The 22,134-nt window shown below is 43.4% G+C and overlaps 1 protein-coding gene across 1 annotated transcript in view; it reads right to left on the bottom strand.

Annotated features, from left to right (window-relative positions):
* The window catches only part of LOC137533547 (uncharacterized), a 45,679-nt gene that overhangs the window by 6,420 nt on the left and 17,125 nt on the right, over positions 1-22,134 (bottom strand). The window contains exons 5-8 of the mRNA XM_068254917.1: positions 21,282-21,413; positions 17,012-17,119; positions 4,701-4,733; positions 3,793-3,915 (exon numbers count right to left, since the gene is read on the bottom strand). Coding sequence (XP_068111018.1) covers positions 3,793-3,915; positions 4,701-4,733; positions 17,012-17,119; positions 21,282-21,413 — 396 coding nt within the window. The remainder of the gene's footprint in view (positions 1-3,792; positions 3,916-4,700; positions 4,734-17,011; positions 17,120-21,281; positions 21,414-22,134) is intronic.

The raw sequence follows: 22,134 nt of genomic DNA on the forward strand, positions 1-22,134 counted from the left end.
AGCCCACGCCCAGCATTGGTACTGTGAACTGTATATGCTGTAAAGTGGTTGACTGTTGTATGAGAAGACCAATTGTAGCTCACTATAATTTCTTCCGCAGCTTTTACCAGTGCACCGCCAGTGAAGACCAGAAGATTGTGTTATTTGACCTTTGATGCGCAAGGAAAGTGTATTTTGAAAACTGATTGATTCCTTTCTACAGTGACCACTGTTAGGTCACAAATAAATCTTTGATCATTTCATCTGAGTCAGTGTCTGGTAGATTCCACTTAGCCGAGTGCCTGGTGCTCACGGATCAAGCAGGATACATGTGCTCATATTGAGCTGAACAACATGGCTATTAAAAACCAGAAACAATACAATAAATCACCTCAGATAATAATGAAGCCACGTCGAACAGCTACATAACAGTGGCAAGAGGATAAAAACCATCTCTGTCAGAAAAATAAGGACTGTGTGAGTGTGTGTGTGTGTGTGTGTGTGTGTGTGTGTGTGTGTGTATTTGCGCGTGTGTGTGTAGTATATCTATGTGTATAGACTATACTTTTACAGTGATCAGATTTTTCTTGGCTCAACCTGGGACGGAGGGGGGTGCGCATGACCATGGTGGGAGATTAGGCGTGTCCATGACATGGTGTGGGCAGAGCGAACTGTAATGTAACTTTGAGGCAGTGGGGCAGAGTTTCCTCCCAAAACACAGATAGGCAAAGTTATTAGGCAATGTTCCCCAAACACATAAGAAAGCAGTGTTTCAGTCCATGACATGACTATGTATTAAGTGCTGCAGAAGATGCAAGTGCTACATAAAAAGGATATGGTGGGACATTAGACTTTGACTATGGTCAGGATTTGATTGTGAGCTCCACCAAGTACATGGCTACATTCTCTGTAAAGTGCTGCCTTAGATGCCAATGCTATATAAATAAATAATAATATCGTAGGACATTAGACTATGACTATGGTGGGATGAGTTTGTGTGCAAAATCTGCAGAAACTGCTGATGCTACAGTATTAGCATACAATACCTCTGACACATGAATTGCAATAACCGCTACCTCCGACAAATGAAATGCAACTACCATTACCTCTGACACATGAAATGCAGCAGAAAACGATTACTCCGACTCCACAAACAGTAAATGAGGCAAACATTACCTCATGCGGCCACAGAGTCCCACGGCTAGGACACCCTATGGCCAAAAATGGGACATAACCTGGGACACATTGCAGCCTGGGACAGGGGACCCTGAACCTGGGACGTGTCCCAGGTAAAACGGGACATCTGGTCAGGGTAGTATAGTGGTACTTTGGTGTATGTATGTATGGGAGTGACTATATAATTTTTTATGTCAATGCACAGTGGCATAGCAATAGGGAACACAGAGGTTGTGACTTCACTAGAGCCCATTAGTTCTCTATTGGTTCTGTGGTGGTAATGATCACTTTTATAGATGCTTTGAATAGCAGTAATCATTAACAAACTGCTTCTCATCCCCTTTTTGCACCTCTGACACTGTAGTTATCCTTGGAGGATTTTGGTGCAACATATCAATTGTTATGTATAGATTGTTGGGGGAAGGTGGGATGTACAATTTGCACGAAGGCCCATAAATACTTAGCTACGCCACTGTCAATGTGTTTCAAGTTTTCAGGTGCATTTGATATGCTGTTTAAAAACACTAATCTTTTCTATGCTGGTTACAGTTCTTTGTGTTATGTCACACCTGTCTGGCTAGTTTTAGTGCCAAGATTTTACCAAGCCAGCATTTGATAAAGCTTCATTCTGTCCTAACGGGGCTGCAATGCATCATCAGTGCTATCTTCTTTGTGGTTAGCTTTGCTGTCCTGAAACTCTCATATGGCAATCTTCCACTACTCTTGGCTACAATTCCACACTGTACTGCTTTATGTTTAATTCTCCTCAGGGCAGAGATGGGCAGAACATATTGTCACAGAGCACCTCACACTAAACCCTTTGTATTTTGTACCTGTTTATTATTATGAAGTGAAAGAAAAAGAAAAAAGAGTTTTCATTTGTCTGAAAACATTTATTGGATGCTTTTATTGAGTTTTATAAAAACTGCATTCTATTTTTTGTTTCTATTCTATTCAACCTCATACAAATGTGTCCTATGGACGGTTCATTTATTAAATTGGCTAGTATTCATATAAACTGGAGTGTGACGGCAGCTAACTGTGAATCACTTTTCATTTGTTTGCCCATTTTACAGCCGCCCATAGACATATGGTGATAGTTATTAGCCAGAGGCAATGATCACATGACTGTATGTGTGTGTATTGCTCCCTTTGATAATTTGTTGTTTTTCTTCTTTCAAATCAAAATCTTAATTGAATTTATTGCCTAATTTTACATTACAGAATATGATTCAACAGTGCTTCAGCAAGTTCAATGCTCGATGCTGGGGGCCCCATGTTGGGGGGCTGGCGTTATAGTTAGTGGCCGCTTTGAGGCCTTTCCAGGTCTCCCGCTTGTTGTTTAAGCTAACTCAATCTCAGTTTTTTAGAGTAGGACCTCTGTTCCCTGTTGAAGGAGTTTCTGGTTTTCTTGGGGTTCTTTGCTTCCACTTTCGATCGCCGAAGCAGATGCATCCTGTTATTGAACCAAGGTTTATTGTTGGGGAAGACTCTGTAGGTCTCTAAGGGAATTCAGGTCTCCTTGCAGATGCTGATGCAAGGCCAACCAGTTGGTGCAGTTGAAGTAGTTCTGTAGCTGTTGTTTGGTATTGTTTGTCCACTTTTTGACTATCTTGAGACCTGGTTTGAAAGACTCAAGGTGTCTAATTTAGGTGGGGATTAGTTGAAAGTAATCTAACACCGCAATCTTCACCCTATGTGGCGCATCCCCGCTTGAACAGGAGACAGAGCAGCGTCTACTTGACTATGGTTACACACAGGCCTTAGTGCGCAGAATATAAGGACTGATGGAGAGAAAGCAGAGATACCAACAGTACCCACAGGACAACACAGGCAAAGGAGGTCAGAACGAGCCAGGCGTCATACATGGGAGATCCAAACATGTTTAAAGGGCAATCCAATCTCGTAGTGAAATACAGGCAAAAGTCGTTCCAGGCAGAAAACACGAAGGACCAAATCCAAGCACGGGTCAATCCAGGTGGCAAACAAGAGTGGTCGGGTTTCAGGCAAAAGGTCAATTTCCAGATAATCAAACAATGAACAGAATAGTACACTGACAGTGAGCACCCAGCAGCTAGCAAGTTAACGCTATCACAGGCAACCAGTGAATGACACAGGAAGCCTTTTGTAGTCACATGCCCCAATCAGTGGCCGCCACACACACACACACACACACACACACACACACATCAGCCAATCAGATTGCAGACCCTGTCTGACAGACACCAGCTACTAAACTCGGCGGCGTCTGAGCGAGTAGCACAGGTGCGTGATGCTATGCTCCCATCTTCTGCACACGTGGCCCCACACAATAAGAACCCGGAAGTGTCGGGATCCAGTCCAGCCACATCGGAGATGGCTGCATTGCTGGATCCCTGAGGTAAGTTCCTGACAATGCCATTGTCAAGCTGCAAAGTAGCAATCTATGTGTCCATGGTGTCAATCTATGTGTCTGTATCATGCAGTTTGTACGTTCCACCCTGAGTTTGTGTGACAGGATTATACCCTGGGATGTCTCTACAGGATCTAGAGGCTTCCCTTTTCTTAGGTAAGTATGTGATTTTGTACCTGAGCCTCGGCTGCGGTACACTTTGAAAAGTTAAATATTTCCTTTGCTAATTTCTCATGCAGTCTTACCTTTGGCTCCTACGTCACATCTTGTAGAACTACTGGGTCTCCTTCTGTATGCAAGGAAGATGACCAACAGGACCAGTAGCACCACAGTAAACGTCACAAGTAATGAAATGACAGTCACCAGTTCTAAAAAAAAGAAAGCAACAAATAATAAAACATGACTCCATATATAAAGTACAACAGAAATATTCCAGTTCTGAATAAATGCTGAATCAGTCATCAGTCAGTTAAAAAAAACTTTAGTTATCTATGTAAAAGAGTTTCTCGAAGCTATTTGACTCACTGGGTAGAATACAGTCCTGTTTTCTGAAGCACTTAAACAGCTAATAAACAGCTAGCTTGAGGTAAGATTTTACTGCAGTAAAGTTCAAAGGTCATTAGCTCTGCTTTGTTTTATGCAGTAACTTAACATATAGAATGTGGTTTTAAAACTGAAACTGACAGAATGATGGAATGTTATAAAAAACAAACAAAAAAAAAAACAACATTTTTTTTCTGCTTCAGATTTGTTGTAAGCATATTTGATAATTTTTTCAAGTCACCTGAAAATCAAAAGTATACGAACTTCTGTTTAGTTCTGTTGTCGAAAGAGGAAAGAAACAGAATGGATGGTAGCATTTGACTACTTTTGACTGAATTGCCACATTTGTGTATGACTTTGGCTGACCTGCCTGAGAGATAAAAGTGTGTGTGTGTGTGTGTGCGTGTGCGTGTGCGTGTGCGTGTGCGTGTGCGTGTGTGTGTGTGTGTGTGTGTGTGTAAATGCTGCCAGATTGTGGTGCACAGATGGAAGGAAAGGGGGCAGGACACAAGGAAATCCTGTGAGGCACCCACTGAGATATGGGGTGCTAAAAATAATCAATTGAAGTGCAGCGGGATAACAGGATAGACATGAAGCCTCAGAGACTCACCCGTACTGAGGTGCTGTCCAAATGGATTCTCCCCTGAGGAAAACAAAGATAACCTACTGTCAATGGAGCATCGTAAATAGACTAGTAAGTTTAAAAAAAGAACTACACTCACTACACTAGGGCCTATTTCCACTACACGCAGATTGGATGCAGAATGGAGGCAGAATAACTGACTCCAATTAGTCTATGGGCCTGTTTCCACTAAACGCGATTTTTCTGATGCAGATTTTCCCATAGGCATTTATTGGAGTCAGTTTTTCTGCATCAATTCTGCATCCAATCTGCGTGTAGTGGAAATAGGCCCTAAGGCTATTAAATTATAACACAAAGCAATATCATATAGTCCTCTGTCCACACAGGAGGTCTTCTGACTCTGAGTAGATCTGGTTAGTTCTGTTTCCGGTTCCCCAACTTGGTCTTCATCAGTCGCAATATGACCATATCCTTCATCAAATCAGGGACGGATCAAGACCAAGTTGCGCCTGGGGCAAGGTCAGGTTTTGGCGCCTAAATGTCAGGTTTTGGCGCCTAAACTGCCATTCATTTTGCCGCCTTTTTAAGAATTCAACAAACTGCGCCTGGGGCAAGATACCCGCTTGCCCCCCCCCCCCCCCCCCCCGAGATCCGTCCCTGCATCAAATGAAGCCTCAGACTAGTCCTGCCTAACAGGTGCAAGACAACTGGCATTTCATATACGTCCATCAAATAGATCATAGGTGTAAGGTCCTCTTTGCCTTGTCACTCTAAGCTGGTTATAAATGTTGTATTGTCCCTGTTTCAATATTTTATCTCTAACTATCGGTCCAGGCTGAAAGTGGACTTCTCTAGCACTGTGTTCCAGATAAGTATTTGCTTTACTTTTTGTTAAGCTTGGAGGTGTAGTCTCCACAGTCAGCATGCAACACATAAGCTGACGTGAAGGAGGTACACACACCAGCACAAGGAATCAGGATATCCCCAGTTTAGTGGAGGAGAGGACTGACTCCAATAGGAGATTGTGGTGCACAGAGCCGGTGCAGATCCGAACAGCCACAAACAACACTTTCGTAATAACGTCTCAGCGCAAAGTAGCGCTGAGCGCATAAACCAGAACTGAGGAGATCAGGGCAGGTAGACAGAATGAACGCTTGCTTAACTAGCCACTACTTAGTGACAGCAAACGTCCACAACAAGACAGACTAGAATGAGGCAGCCAATGCGTTTGCAGCGCTGGCGTGCCTCACAAAGACAGGACAGGATAGTCAGGAAATAGCAGGATCAAGATAGATGAACGTAACACAGACAAATATACAATAAGTATGTTTTCCTAGCGTATTACAATTACAGCTATCAATGAAACTATTTGTAACGTCTGACTAACATATGTATATATCGGCAATGAACCGATATATGACATAAGCAGGAACACTGACTAGCACTGGAGCAATACAGGGAACAGGACTCAGAAGGATTCGCTATCTCTTCGCAGAGATGAACGCAATCCACAAACGGTAACAGGACAGGATTCAGAAGGATTCGTTATCTCCTCGCAGAGATGAACGCAATCCACAAACAGGACCAGGAGCAGGATACTAGCTCAGCACGGGTGATCACGATACGCGCAAACTACCAAAACGTGCTGGAAGGCTGACTAACTGAACACAGGAAATAAACAGTTCGTGTACGTATATATCAGCGACACTGATGTATCAACGTAACACGAATACAAGGAAAATAACAAAATGCGCAAGTATGCGTATATATTGGCGATGAACCAATATATGACACAAGACAAGCAGAGTAACAGCTTCTAGAACAAGAGCAGAACTAGGAGGACTCGCTGACCCCTTCGCAGGAGTCAGCGCAGTCCACATGGACTAGGAACGAGGTGGGGCACGAGCAGAGTAACAGACAGAATCTGAAACTATGGTAGCCCATGAGGCATTGCAGGAAGCAGTTCTTTATACTGAGGTCATCCAATGGGAGCAGACCTGCAGATTCCCACACAAGTGAATGCTAATTAATCACAGGCTGATAGCAGGAAAAGGCAGACAATGATATGCAGCCTGCAGGAAAGGGACCGCCCCTCCACTGCAGCAGACAATGTTTGTTTACACAAAAGCATATTAAACTGTCATTAACTTCAGAGCGACTGCAGATGGAATCAGCAACTAGTTTAAGTGCAAACCAAACTATGCAAGCAAATGCATGTAATGACATTAGAACTGCTTGGTTTGCAATACCACTGCAGTCAGCAGTAAACGCTGCAGAAGCGATCATAACACTTTTATCCTGTTGCACTTTAACACTCTTAGGCCTTGTTCACATCTCTTCAGCGCAGATGGCCGTGCGATCGGAACGCAATGCGTATGATCGCACGCCATCTGCACTGCTTCCCGCTGTGCTGCTGATCCCATCCATTGACAGTGATGGGTAGAGATGGGCCGAACGGTTCGCCGGCGAACGGTTCCAGGCGAACTTTGGGGGTTCGCGTTCGCCTGCATCAGGCGAACTTTTGCGGAAGTTCGATTCGCCCCATAATGCTGTATTGAGCAAAATTTTTAGCCTGCATTTCACTGTCAGCAGACATGTTATTGTCAAACACACTGCTTGAGAACTCGCCCACCCTCCCTTCAAGCTAGGTCCTTTATACCATTTGACTCAGTTGTCTGGCTACACTAATTAGTTATGGGACAGCTGCTACACACTCTGCTAGGGAGATTTTAATTGGCCTCCCTCCTCCCTTCTACCCTTCTACCGGAGGGAGGAGGGTCTCTTCTGCCAGGGAATTATACTATTTTAAAAACCAGTATACATCATACCATAGCTGGGAATACATACATGAGTATACATCATACCATAGCTGGGGATACATACATGAGTATACATCATACCATAGCTGGGAATCGAACCCAGATCTCACTGTGTGGTGGGCATGTCACCCTAAGCACTGTACCACTACAGAAGTAAGTAAAGCTAGCCTAAAATTTAACATTTATGCTAAATGCAATAGAACCATTAGGTTGCTTAAAGGAGAACTGTAGTGAGAGGTATATGGAGGCTGCCATATTGATTTCCTTTTAAGCTATACCAGTTGCCTGGCAGCCCTGCTGATCTATTTGGCTGCAGTAGTGTGAATCACACCAGAAACAAGCATGCAGCTAATCTTGTCAGATCTTACAAAAATGTCAAACACCAGATCATACCATAGCTGGGAATCGAACCCAGATCTCACTGTGTGGTGGGCACATCACCCTAAGCACTGTACCACTACAGAAGTAAGTGAAGCTAGCCTAAAATTTAACATTTATGCTCAATGCAATAGAACCATTAGGTTGCTTAAAGGAGAACTGTAGTGAGAGGTATATGGAGGCTGCCATATTGATTTCCTTTTAAGCTATACCAGTTGCCTGGCAGCCCTGCTGATCTATTTGGCTGCAGTAGTGTGAATCACACCAGAAACAAGCATGCAGCTAATGTTTGGATTATTATTATTACTGCAGCCAAATAGATCAGCAGGGCTGCCAGGCAACTGGTATAGCTTAAAAGGAAATCAATATGGTAGCCTCCATATACATTTCACTACAGTTCTCCTTTAAGCAACCTAATGGTTCTATTGCATTGAGCATAAATGTTAAATTTTAGGCTAGCTTCACTTACTTCTGTAGTGGTACAGTGCTTAGGGTGACGTGTCCACCACACAGTGAAATCTGGGTTCGATTCCCAGCTATGGTATGATCTGGTGTTTGACATTTTTGTAAGATCTGACAAGATTAGCTGCATGCTTGTTTCTGGTGTGATTCACACTACTGCAGCCAAATAGATCAGCAGGGCTGCCAGGCAACTGGTAAAGCTTAAAAGGAAATCAATATGGCAGCCTCCATATACCTCTCACTACAGTTCTCCTTTAAGCAACCTAATGGTTCTATTGCATTGAGCATAAATGTTAAATTTTAGGCTAGCTTAACTTACTTCTGTAGTGGTACAGTGCTTAGGGTGATGTGCCCACCACACAGTGAGATCTGGGTTCAATTCCCAGCTATGGTATGATGTATACTCATGTATGTATCCCCAGCTATGGTATGATGTATACTGGTTTTTAAAATAGTATAATTCCCTGGCAGAAGAGACCCTCCTCCCTCCGGTAGGAGTAGAAGGGTAGAAGCCAATTAAAATCTCCCTAGCAGAGTGTGTAGCAGCTGTCCCATAACTAATTAGTGTAGGCAGGCAAATGGTATAAAGGACCTTGCTTGGAGGAGGGAGGGTGGGCGGGTCCTCCAGCAGTGATGTGTATTTAATTAGGTGGGGCTCCAGGTATTAGAGCTTTTGAAACATGTTTTCTATCATTTTTCCAGTTGATAGAATTTTTTTAAACTTTCAAAGTTCGCCTCCCCATTGAAGTCTATTGCGGTTCGCGAACTTTTTCACGAACCAAACCTTTTGCGGAAGTTCGCGAACCTAAAATCGGAGGTTCGGCCCAACTCTAGTGATGGGATCAGCTCTGTGCTTGCGGGCAAAATGTAGGCAGCAGTACGCAAGCGCTTCATAGCTCATCGTACTGCTGCGCAGCGCAGTAGATGTGAACGGTAGAAGGGCTGTCTATGCCCTTCTGCTATTCCTGCGTTTCAGCACATCATACGCGTTTCCAAATGCGCACGGAAGCGCGTATGATGTGAACGAGGCCTTAGCAACTGAAGGTCTTAGGCCACATTCACACTTTGTGCGCTTCTGTCCGCTTTTTTTCAGCACATCATGTTGCTGAAAAAAGTGGACAGAAGCGCACTGGTGTTGTTATGATCATGTCTGCAGCGTTTACTGCTGGCTGCAGTGGTATTGCAAGCCAAGCAGTTCTAATGTCATTACATGCATTTGCTTGCATAGTTTGGTTTGCACTTAAATTAGTTGCTGATTCCATCTGCGGTCGCTCTGAGGTTAATGACAGTTTAATATGCTTTTGTGTAAACAGACATTGGGCTCTATTCATAAAAAAGTTGTTGCGAGAAAACTCCTGGAGGGAAAATACCGCAGCGGTATTTTACACTTCTGAGTGGTCATTCAAAGAAATCTTGAAAGCTGCGATGCAAGAGCGGAGATCTCCCGCTGAAAGCTGGCGGTAAGCTGTCGGAAGGCATGCGGAAACACTTCAGCCGGCAGAGTCCCTCCGTGCACTGCTCTCTCTGGGAGGTCTGTCCCATTCACTTGTATGTAATCCGCAAAATCAGAGGAAGTGGTATTTCCCGTCCACATACCGCTTCCTCTAATCTTTATGAATGGCCATTTTGTTACTTTTTTTCTAGATAAATCTAGAAAAACACTGGAGAAGGCGGAAATTTCTCGCTCTGCTGGGGGATTGTAGATTTTCATGCGGGAACAGCTTTTTTGAATGCCCACTTTGCTAAATGGACGGGAAAATCTGCTGTTTTGAGCGGAAAACTTGCGGTAAGGTTTTATGAATAGAGCCCATTGTCTGCTGCAGTGGAGGGGCAGTCCCTTTCCTGCAGGCTGCATATCAATGGGCTCTATTCATAAAACCTTACCGCAAGTTTTCCGCTCAAAACAGCGGATTTTCCCGTCCATTTAGCAAAGTGGGCATTCATAAAAGCTGTTCCCGCATGAAAATCTACAATCCCCCAGCAGAGCGAGAAATTTCCGCCTTCTCCAGTGTTTTTCTAGATTTATCTAGAAAAAAGTAACAAAATGGCCATTCATAAAGATTAGAGGAAGCGGTATGTGGACGGGAAATACCGCTTCCTCTGATTTTGCGGATTACATACAAGTGAATGGGACAGACCTCCCAGAGAGAGCAGTGCACGGAGGGACTCTGCCGGCTGAAGTGTTTCCGCATGCCTTCCGACAACTTTTTTATGAATAGAGCCCATTGTCTGCCTTTTCCTGCTATCATCCTGTGATTAATTACCATTCACTTGTGTGGGAATCTGCAGGTCTGCTCCCATTGGATGACCTCAGTATAAAGAACTGCTTCCTGCAATGTCTCATGGGCTACCATAGTCTCAGATCCTGTCTGTTACTCTGCCTGTGCCCCACCTCGTTCCTAGTCCGTGTGGACTGCGCTGACTCCTGCGAAGGGGTCAGCGAGTCCTCCTAGTTCTGCTCTTGTTTCTAGAAGTTGTTACTTTGCTTGTCTTGTGTCATATATTGGTTCATCGCCAATATATACGCATACTTGCACGTTTATTATTTTCCTTGTATTCGTGTTACGTTGATACATCAGTGTCGCTGATATATACGTACACGAACTGTTTATTTCCTGTGTTCAGTCAGTCAGCCTTCCAGCACACTTTGGTAGTTTGCGCGTATCGTGAGCTCCCGTGCTGAGGTAGTATCCTGTTCCTGGTCTTGTTTGTGGATTGCGTTCATCTCTGCGAAGAGATAGCGAATCCTTCTGAGTCCTGTTCCCTGTATAACTCCAGTCTTAGTCAGAGTTCCTGCTTATGTCATATATCGGTTCATTGCCGATATATACATATGTTAGTCAGAAGTTACAAATAGTTTCATTGATAGCTGTAATTGTAATACGCTAGGAAATCATACTTATTGCATATTTATCTGTGTTACGTTCATCTATCTTGATCCTGCTGTTCCCTGACTATCCTGTCCTGTCTTTGTGAGGCACGCCATCGCTGCAAACGCATTGGCTACCTCATTCCAGTCTGTTTTATTGTGGACGCTTGCTGTCACTAAGTAGTGGCTAGTTAAGCAAGCGTTCATTCTGTCTACCTGTCCTGATCTCCTCAGTCCTGGTTTATGCGTTCAGCGCTACTTTGCGCTGAGACGTTATTACGAAAGTGTTGTTTGTGGCTGTTCGGATCTGCACCGGCTCTGTGCACCACAATCTCCTATTGGAGTCAGTCTTCTCCTCCACTAAACTGGGGATATCCTGATCCCTTGTGCTGGTGTGTGTACCTCCTTCACGTCAGCTTATGTGTTGTATGCTGACTGTGGAGATTACACCTCCAAGCTTAACATTATGGTAGCCCCATTACCAATCCCCATTGTGGGGGGGGGGGGTTCCCAGCAAAAATGACACTGTTTGTTATGGTTCCTGTTCCTTTAAGAAATTTGAAAAACTCAATTCTGAAACAGAAAATGAGTTTTTTTCTGAATGTACCAGGTTCCTGGCCAATCCCGAGCTCCAGGCTACTCCTGTTTCAACGTGGGCCCCCCAGCTAGTTTATGTTTTATTTAAGGGAAGATTGTTTCAGTGGGCCTACGATGTCTTGGATCATACCAATTTAAAAGAGAGACCACTGGAATTTCTAGCGTTTGTGATCCATAACTGGCTGCGCAAAACCGATTTGCCTAGCCCTTTTGATAAGCTCCTGGCAGCTTGTCAATCAGCTGCTCCTTCTACTGCCTACAAAAATAATCAGCAAGCAGATAATTGTTCTGATAACTTTTCTTCTGCTAAGGCAGCAGGGTCTAAAGCCAAACGTAAACGCTCCAAAAGAAAAGCGTTACAATCAGCGGAGTCGTTGCCCTTGGCGACTGCGCATCAGCTCTGTAATGAGACTCCGCCAGTAGCAGATAATGAAATTCAGTCACCATTCAGGGGAGTCAAATGGAACTATGAAACTACTAATGAACTTTCATTGCTAGCCAGGGAAAATAAAAGTTCTTGTTTAAATGAATTATCTGAATATGATTATGAAGATATATTACAGAGTATTGAACAGATCAATTTATTCGTGCAGCAAGGGAAATTTGCATACACTACAGTTCAACACTTGCTACAGGTACTGGAGATCCTTAGGAATAAGAAATCGGCCAATCACCTGCTAAATAACCCAATGTATGTTTCTGCCACTAACACATTTGCAAACTATGATCAGCCGGAATGCTCAGCTGTTAAATATGCATGGGATCCTCCATTTGAGAAAGGAGAGATGGAAGCCCTGGTCTATGAATGGAAGAAAGATGCAAGTTCATTTTGTCAGTTTTACAGTGCAAAAAGTGAATTAGTATTGAATGCATGCATTAAGTCGGCTTATAACCTAATAAAGACTGGTGTGTGTGTGTATGACTTTGTGGCTCCATTGATCGATGTGTGGAGAATGATTTTGGACGATTTTTATGCGATTCAATCAGTTGATACCAGGGAAGACACACTCTCAAGTGGAGATTGTTCCACTTCCTCAGTTCCTGAGGACTCGCCTGCTTCAGCACCTTTGGCTGATTCAGCGAGTGATTCAGAGCTCCTTTTGTGTGAAATTGAAGTTCCTGTAATTCCACCCTGTACCATGGATAACTCAGTGTTACTTCCCAGTAAGACAGAAATTACTAATACTTCCTTAACCTTGCCCTGCACAAATTTCTCAGCAGAGGACCCAGAGGTCCTGCTGACTTCTGAGTCCAGCCTAGCCAGTACTCATGAGTCTTTGTTCAGTGAAACAGACACCAGAAAAATCTTGCCTGTCTCTGCAAACACTTCTGCAGAAATTACCTGTGTTAATAAAGTTCAACTCCTGTCTGATCCAGCAGATGCCAATAGATGCACTACATCAGTTTCCGAGTCCCAGCAATCCTGTCCAGAAACCTCAGAACCCCAGCATCTGAATTTTCCAATTTCACAATTGAATGGTGATTTAGATGCGCAAACATTGTGTTTTGATCTTCCTGTTTCTACACCTCACTCTAGTTTCATGAATAACTCAGAGCGTCTGCTATGTGAATCCGAAATCGCAGAATTATTACCGTGTTCAGAAAATGTTCCAGTGAACTTGCCCTGTACCATGAATTGTGCAGTAGATCTCTCCAATGAAACTCAGGTCACAGAATCATTATGCTGTCCAGCAGGTGCTTCCATGGTTTTGCCCTGCAATATGGACTGTTCAGTGATCCTGTCCAGTGAAGCTGTGGTCACAGAGTCTTATGCTTCACCCAGTACTTTGGATACTTCAAACCCTCTAGCAGAGGAGTCTGAGGCACTGCTTACCTCAGTTGGTGTTGCAGTAATATTCACTTGTCTAGCAGCTGTTTTGGAATTACAGTCTGCTCTAATAAAACTTGATGAATTTCTGCCCAGCGAAGCAGAAGCCATTGAAATATTGTCCTCGTCAGCAAGTGTGTTAGATACCTTGCCCTGTACACAGTCTGATTTAACCAATGTTGTTGAGTCCCTCTCCAGTGTTGTAACAGCCAAGGAACTCCAGCCCTGTCCTCTGAATGTTTCAAAAGTCTTGCCCTGTAACATGGATAATTCTGACTCGCTGGAAAAAATAATAGAAATCTCAGAATTTCAGTCCGGGTTAATGAGTGTTTCTGAAACCCAGCCCTGTATCCTGGAAAATTCTGGTTCTCTGGCCGGTGTGGCAGAAGTTCCAGAGTCCCCTTTCTGTCCAGTGAGTTACTCAGTTTTGCCTAGTTCAGTGGGGATTGCTGCACTACTGACTTGTTTTGCAGCCCTTCATGAGCTCCAATCCAGTGTATTTGATGAGTCTCTGTCTAGTCCAGAAGAAGTTATGGGAACCCTGTCTAGTTCGGTGCATACATCAGAAGATTTGTCCTGTCTTGTAAATGCCCCTGAACATGATTTGTTAATAACTTTGCTGGAATCAGAGACATCTAAGTCTGATCCTGCATTTTTTAGTGAGAATCCAGTAACTGTGAAGTCTAGTCATGATGATTTTTTTTTGCCCAGTCCTGGTTTCGGTCCTACCTTGACTGACTTTGAGGATTGCAGTTCCTTGACATGCCCAGAAGTCTCTCTTGTGCCGTGTGTGCCCAGATGTGCTTCGTATGCCAGAGTGCCCAAGTGTGTCTGTGTTGGCGTGCTCACACGCTTCCCTAGTGGAGACATGTTCTGATGTTGCCGGTTGGCCTGCATGCCCGGAGATGGTTCTGGTCCCTAAAGACCCTGATCTTGATGTTTGTCCTTGTGACCCTGACTCTAGAGTTGCCCTGGGTTCCATAGGGGTTCTTGATGGTTCTCCATGTGAGCCTAAGGGGCGTTCTGACCTGTGGGGATCTCTTTGGAGCTTCCAAGTGTTCTGGGAGATCTCTGAGGAAACTTGTCCTGGTACCTTGGACTGGTTCAACGGTGGGTTTTGTGTTGGTAGGGACAGTTCCGGTGGGCATTGCAAAGGCTTTGGCGTTTTTGGACAGTCCCGGGAAGGCGGTGGGTATCGCTCAGAGAGTTTCTGGGGGCTTTTTTCTGGAAGTCGTGGTTCTGATGGGTATCACACTGAGGCTTGTAGTGCTGACGGGCATGGTTCTGTAGGTTCTGGTTCTGACGGGTCCAGTCTTGTGGGGACTGATTCTGGAATTTGGTCTTGCCGGGCTGTCCCGGTCATCATGAATTATCAGTCAGATTGTTTTGTTGGGAATTTCAGTTTTGAAAAGCGTCTGGTATCCGCTTTTAAGGGGGGGGGGTAATGTTATGATCATGTCTGCAGCGTTTACTGCTGGCTGCAGTGGTATTGCAAGCCAAGCAGTTCTAATGTCATTACATGCATTTGCTTGCATAGTTTGGTTTGCACTTAAACTAGTTGCTGATTCCATCTGCAGTCGCTCTGAGGTTAATGACAGTTTAATATGCTTTTGTGTAAACAGACATTGTCTGCTGCAGTGGAGGGGCAGTCCCTTTCCTGCAGGCTGCATATCATTGTCTGCCTTTTCCTGCTATCATCCTGTGATTAATTACCATTCACTTGTGTGGGAATCTGCAGGTCTGCTCCCATTGGATGACCTCAGTATAAAGAACTGCTTCCTGCAATGTCTCATGGGCTACCATAGTCTCAGATCCTGTCTGTTACTCTGCCCGTGCCCCACCTCGTTCCTAGTCCGTGTGGACTGCGCTGACTCCTGCGAAGGGGTCAGCGAGTCCTCCTAGTTCTGCTCTTGTTTCTAGAAGTTGTTACTTTGCTTGTCTTGTGTCATATATTGGTTCATCGCCAATATATACGCATACTTGCACGTTTATTATTTTCCTTGTATTCGTGTTACGTTGATACATCAGTGTCGCTGATATATACGTACACGAACTGTTTATTTCCTGTGTTCAGTCATTCAGCCTTCCAGCACGCTTTGGTAGTTTGCGCGTATCGTGAGCTCCCGTGCTGAGGTAGTATCCTGTTCCTGGTCCTGTTTGTGGATTGCGTTCATCTCTGCGAAGAGATAGCGAATCCTTCTGAGTCCTGTTCCCTGTATTACTCCAGTCTTAGTCAGAGTTCCTGCTTATGTCATATATCGGTTCATTGCCGATATATACATATGTTAGTCAGACGTTACAAATAGTTTCATTGATAGCTGTAATTGTAATACGCTAGGAAATCATACTTATTGTATATTTATCTGTGTTACGTTCATCTATCTTGATCCTGCTGTTCCCTGACTATCCTGTCCTGTCTTTGTGAGGCACGCCATCGCTGCTAACGCATTGGCTACCTCATTCCAGTCTGTTTTATTGTGGACGCTTGCTGTCACTAAGTAGTGGCTAGTTAAGCAAGCGTTCATTCTGTCTACCTGTCCTGATCTCCTCAGTCCTGGTTTATGCGCTCAGCGCTACTTTGCGCTGAGACGTTATTACGAAAGTGTTTGTGGCTGTTCGGATCTGCACCGGCTCTGTGCACCACAATCTCCTATTGGAGTCAGTCTTCTCCTCCACTAAACTGGGGATATCCTGATCCCTTGTGCTGGTGTGTGTACCTCCTTCACGTCAGCTTATGTGTTGTATGCTGACTGTGGAGATTACACCTCCAAGCTTAACAGGTGTGAATGAGGCCTTAGAGGCACTGGGCATTGTATGTCAGTCACATGAGGTTTAGTGTGCATATGTAAGAACTCAGTGTGTACTGCATGTGCAGTTGCTCTGTAAACTTCTAATAACTGCGGTAAAAAAAACTCTTCAAGATTTACCTGTAAGAAATGCAGTCTGAAAAGTTTCTTTAAGGATGATTTATACAATATGATCTCTCACTTGTGTGAGTTGCTAGTGTGCAACCATTGTTATTACTCGAGTCTTGATTGGCGTATCAGTCTTTTCCTGGCCGCTGTCCCTGTAACCATGGATCCTGGGGGCATTCCTATCATTTACAAAAGCTTGTTTATTAGTCTTTGATGGTGGTGTATGGCGGTGCTACTCCCAAGGCAGCTTTTGCTGCCATGGGGATGTGGGCAAACCTAGTCCAGTGCATGCCCAGATCTGATGCATGGCAGCGCTATTCCCTAAGTGGCTTTCGCTGCCATGGTGATGTGGGTGAACCCTACCCAAGTATCAGGAGACTGAGACCTTTAAGTTGAAAATGTTCAGAGTGAGAAAAGAAAATTTATCATCATTGTATACGCTTGTATACATACCAGTTATACAGAATTACCTGAATTTTCCATTGTGCTTGCTGTATGTTCAGCTATTGAAGGTGTCACTGAGGGTAATATTGAATTCTGTAGGGTTGTAAGTACCATAGTAGTACTTCCTGTTACTTCTGCAATATATAATGGATTGCAGTTGTTTAAAGAAAAAAAACAATTTTACAAAAGATGTATGCATAGTAATTGTAAGAATAATTGGATAATTGTGATTTAACTTAAAAGTACTCCGGGAATAACATTGTTCCTGGCCATTTTGGAGCCCTAATCAAGCAATCTATTGTTATGCCTATCCCTCTGGCTAGTAAGACTTTCCACAAAAATAGTCCAATTCTGCAACACAGGTCATGTAAGGCCTGAAAGAATTTTTGATTCAGAAAATTACCGAAATGCATCACAATGACTGAAAATACAAACTCACAAAAAATTGTAATTAGAACATTGAAAACATCAGCTATGCATTGCTTTAGTAATCTGATTGTACAATACAAAAGAAAAGCGCCAATGGATAGTAATAGATGACCACAGCTAAGAAAGAACAGCGTCCAATGTCCAAAGAAGCAATATAAACAAATCAGCGCAGGTCAACGGCAGATACTAATGTTCAATTCCACTGTGCTTGGCTACCTGGAATATCAGCAAACAGATGTGAATCCCACCCCTCAAAAAGGAATAAGGCTTACCAGCCACTTACAACCCATGTTATGAGGTTGTAATGAGAGCCTGAATGTCATAGATAGTCACAAGGATCCTCCAAACTTTAAGTAATATGATGTCATTCTTCAAGCAACGTCAATGCAATGCAGGAGGTGTATAATAAAAGACAACAAGAAGCAATACTAAGTGTAGATTGTTTTATTTCAAGAATATATAAAACCAAATAGCGCACAAAACCATAAAAAGAACACTTACATATGGGGCCCAGACCATGGGTAACCCGACCTCAAGAAGCTTGTGTAACTGGTTTAAAAAGATAAAAGGTGTTGATGGTCTCCTTCCCAAAAATGGATGACATAATATTACTAAAAGTTTAGAGGATCCTTGTGGCCATCTATGACATTCAGGCTCTCATTACAACCTTATAACGTGGGTCGTAAGTGGCTGGTAAGGCTTATTCCTTTTTGGGTGTTGGGATTCACATCTGTTTGCTGATACTCTAAGTCCTAGGTTCTCAACGTGTGGTACACGCAGCCCAGGGGGTACTTCTGGTGGTTCCATGGGGTACTCGGGCTTTATATACTTAACCAAGAATAACAAATTTAGAGTTTTAGAAAATAATAAATCTTATTTAAACACCACCAATTTAGTATTTTAGCTAATTAAAAGCAATAGTAAAAGCTTGGAAATTGTTTAGAACCAATTATAATGTACTACGATTAAATATATATTTGTCAAGGGGTACTTGTGATAATGTTTACTATGCTAGGGGGTACTTGGTGAATACAGGGTTTTAAAAGGGGTAAATACCAATAAAATGTTGAGAAACACTGCTCTAATTAGCCAAGCACAGTGGAATTGAAGATTAGTATCTGCTTTTGACCTGCGCTGATTTGTTTATTTTATAGTCAGATTGCCATTGTTATGCTAACTTTGAGCATGCAATTTAGTTGTAAAGAAATTAGTGGTCCTCTGCTATAACTAGTGTTATAGTATAGCCAGTAATAATTTTTTGAACCATGCTTACAGCAGAGATCCAGTCCAAGTCACTTATCATGTAAGCGTCAGCTGTGTATAATAATTATATATATATTTGACATGATCCTTTGGTACCCCCTCCATCCGATAGTTCATATGATGATAGCTTAAATAGGCCAAGGAAAACAGCCCTGCTTTAGGATAAAAACTAAAAGCACTAATAGATAGGCCACTTAGGTCTGGTGCACAGCAAAAACCGCTAGCAGATCCGCAAAATGCTAGCAGATTTTGAAACGCTTTTTCTTCTTTTTCTGTAGCGTTTCAGCTAGCATTTTGCGGTTTTGGGAAGCGTTTTTGGTGTAGTAGATTTCATGTATTGTTACAGTAAAGCTGTTACTGAACAGCTACTGTAAAAAAAAAACGCCTGACAAACCACTCTGAACTGCCGTTTTTCAGAGCGGTTTGCGTTTTTCCTATACTTAACATTGAGGCAGAAACGCATCCGCAATCCAAAATCTGCAGCAGCCCGGGAGTATGCGTTTCTGCAAAACGCCTCCCGCTCTGGTGTGCACCAGCCCATTGAAATACATTACCCTAGCGGATCCGCACCCGCAAGCGGATCGCAAACCGCAGCAGAACCGCTCTGGTGTGCACTAGGCCTCACAGCAGATTTGCTATCGATAATTTGCTATGTAAAGCAAGGCAAACTCCCTTCCCCATGTGTATAATGGAGGACATCATGGCTACACTGTGTATACAGGAGACATGGTAACATTACATATACTGGGGGGGGGGGGGGGGGGGGGCATTATGACAAAATTTAATAGCATACATTATGGCCACACTTCCTATATTTGGTAATTATGGATAAACTGTTGATACATGAATACAGCATGGTCACATCGCATATACTGGGGGAATTATAGCTAAAATGCACATAGCTGGGGCATTATTGTTGCAGTTGATATATTAGGGAAATATTTTGGCTACACTACATTTACTGTGGGGTTTATAGCTGCACCACATATACTGGGGCACTATGGCTTCATTAGACATACTGGGAGCATTATGGCTGCACTAAAATGCCTGGGGGGAATGAGTGCAATGGCTGCACTAGATATAAGGAGCACAGGACTGCATAGGTGTACTAGGGGACATTATTATTAAAAATGATGTTATGGGGGAATATACTAGTACAGAGGTGGAAAAGGAGCCAACCGTTATGAAACTCTGTATTCTATACAGTGCTACAGAAGATGTCAGTGCTATATAAATACACAATATTAATCTGGTAGGACATTACACTATGACTATGGTACAATTAGATTGTGAGCTCCTCTGGGGAAAGTCAGAAAAGGGGGACATAGGAAAGAGGGGAAGAAAAAGTGGTAGAGGCACAAGACAGAGAGCCTTGTGGTAGAAGAGAAATGACAGGAAAGACTCATCAGGACTGCAGTAATCACCAGTGCTGTTTGGCAGGGACATGCTGTTAAAAGAAACCACTGAAATCTGTAAAGAGGAAAGGGTCATGGGGAAGACAATAGGGTGAGAGGGGGAGCTGGGAAAAGAGATAAGATTACCTGCAATCAAGCTAATCTAAATTGCCTGGAGCTTGCTTCTCTGCTCACTACAGAAGTTGGCTGTCAGCACCTGTATCACTGGCTCCTGCAACAGCAGACTGCCCTGCATTATTGATTAATTACTCTGATCAGGATAAATAATCAATAGTCCAGGGCACTCTGGTATTACAGCAGCCAGTGCACAAGGCTACTAATGACAGACAACTTCTGAAGCACTAAACACATCCTGCCACTTCTCCCTGCTAATGTCCTAGCTACAGCACAGCAATTATTCTCTCTTCTCTCCCCACTGTTCTGAACATTCACTCACTGCAGGCTGTGTGTAAAGAGCAGGGAAACACATTGCCCATGGGACAGGAAGGGGGAGGGATGCTATATCTAATGCAAAAAGCAGTACAGTCCGACGCACTACCTGCTGATTTTTTCCCGAATGTTGCCCGAACTATGAAAAAAGGTCCCAGGTGGAAGAACACAGTGGATGAGCACCACAGCAGCACCCCTAGCCATGGCTGCACCCGGGGCTTTGAGCAGCTGCAGCCTTGTGGTAGGTACGCCGCTGTAATAAAGTCTTACCACATGATAGTTGCACAACAGGAAGAGATGGCAGCGCTTCCAAATGCAGACTGCACCTGAATTGACCAGTTGCATAGATGTGTAGAGCCCACACACATGGGCAGATTACACAACTTGGATTCAAAACAGATGCAACAAATGGAGGACGTTAGCTTCCAATAAACAGTTTGCGCACAGATTGTTCAGCACTAGACTCTTCTACCACGTTTAGGGGTCCTCTTGAAAGAGACCTAACCTCTCACTTTCGCACATGGTAGTTGCACAATGACTTATTAAAAGGTCATTTTAAACAGCATTGCCATCTATGCTGTCCTCGCCTGCCACCTTACATTACTGGTTGAATACAGCACAGTAGTGCAGAATGTATGTGCTCCATCACCTCGTAGCCAATCATGACATGCCTAGCCTAAAACCAATGGTGAACCCAGGCACATAGTATAGTGTCAGACAGTCTTTACAATTTAAAATGATCATGGATTTAACATGTTACCTGTTATGAGTCCAGTGCTTATGCCGTCAGTGTAAGCAGGTATCATGTTGGTTGGACTGTGTGTGCTACTGCTGTTACACAACAATGCACTAGGTGAGGCTACCGACATAGAGTTACCATTTTCTTGATGTACTGTAAAATATAAAGGCTTGTTCAGTTTCAGTGTAGCTTAGAGGGTCTTAATATAAGTTATACAGTAACTAACTTGTGCAGGATATTCATTTTAAACAGAAATCTCCTGCTTTTGTTTTCTGCAGGACACCAAGGTTTGATCTGGGATTTCACATGCAGTATTGCATAGAAATTGTGGCAAACACAGAAAGATATCAAGTACTGTATGAATTGTACAAATAAGGTTTTCACATCTGCACAATTGTGTTGGTATATATTATTTCACATCTACAGGTTTATAGTGAGATTTCTTAAAGGGACTCTAGGCACCTCTCATGGGCATGCCTTTAAGACAGAAGACTTATAACAAAGCTATGACCCCTCTGGAGGAGTCTCTTGCAATGGCCATTCGTGTCACTTCCTCTTCCTGCTTTATTCAGTGATGCGCATCTCTAATAGAGAAGACAGGGGTGACCCGGAAGTTATAACATAGCTAAGATGGCAGCCGCAATTTTTGAACTGAAATCAAACGAAAACTATTTGGTGTAGAACGGCGATTCAGGCATCAAATGAAAGAGGAGATTACAATCTACAGAAAGGTATGCATCTTTTAGTACTTGTCAGAGTCTTAAAGGCATGCCCATGAGAGGTGCTCGGAGTCCCTTTAAACATGTCTAAAAAATTTCTCTGCAAAAAATGTGGGGGTAGAGTTGGGCATACATCCCAACTTTTTGAGTTAAGA

The sequence above is a fragment of the Hyperolius riggenbachi genome, chromosome 9, assembly GCF_040937935.1.
Source record: "Hyperolius riggenbachi isolate aHypRig1 chromosome 9, aHypRig1.pri, whole genome shotgun sequence".
NCBI lineage: Eukaryota > Metazoa > Chordata > Amphibia > Anura > Hyperoliidae > Hyperolius > Hyperolius riggenbachi.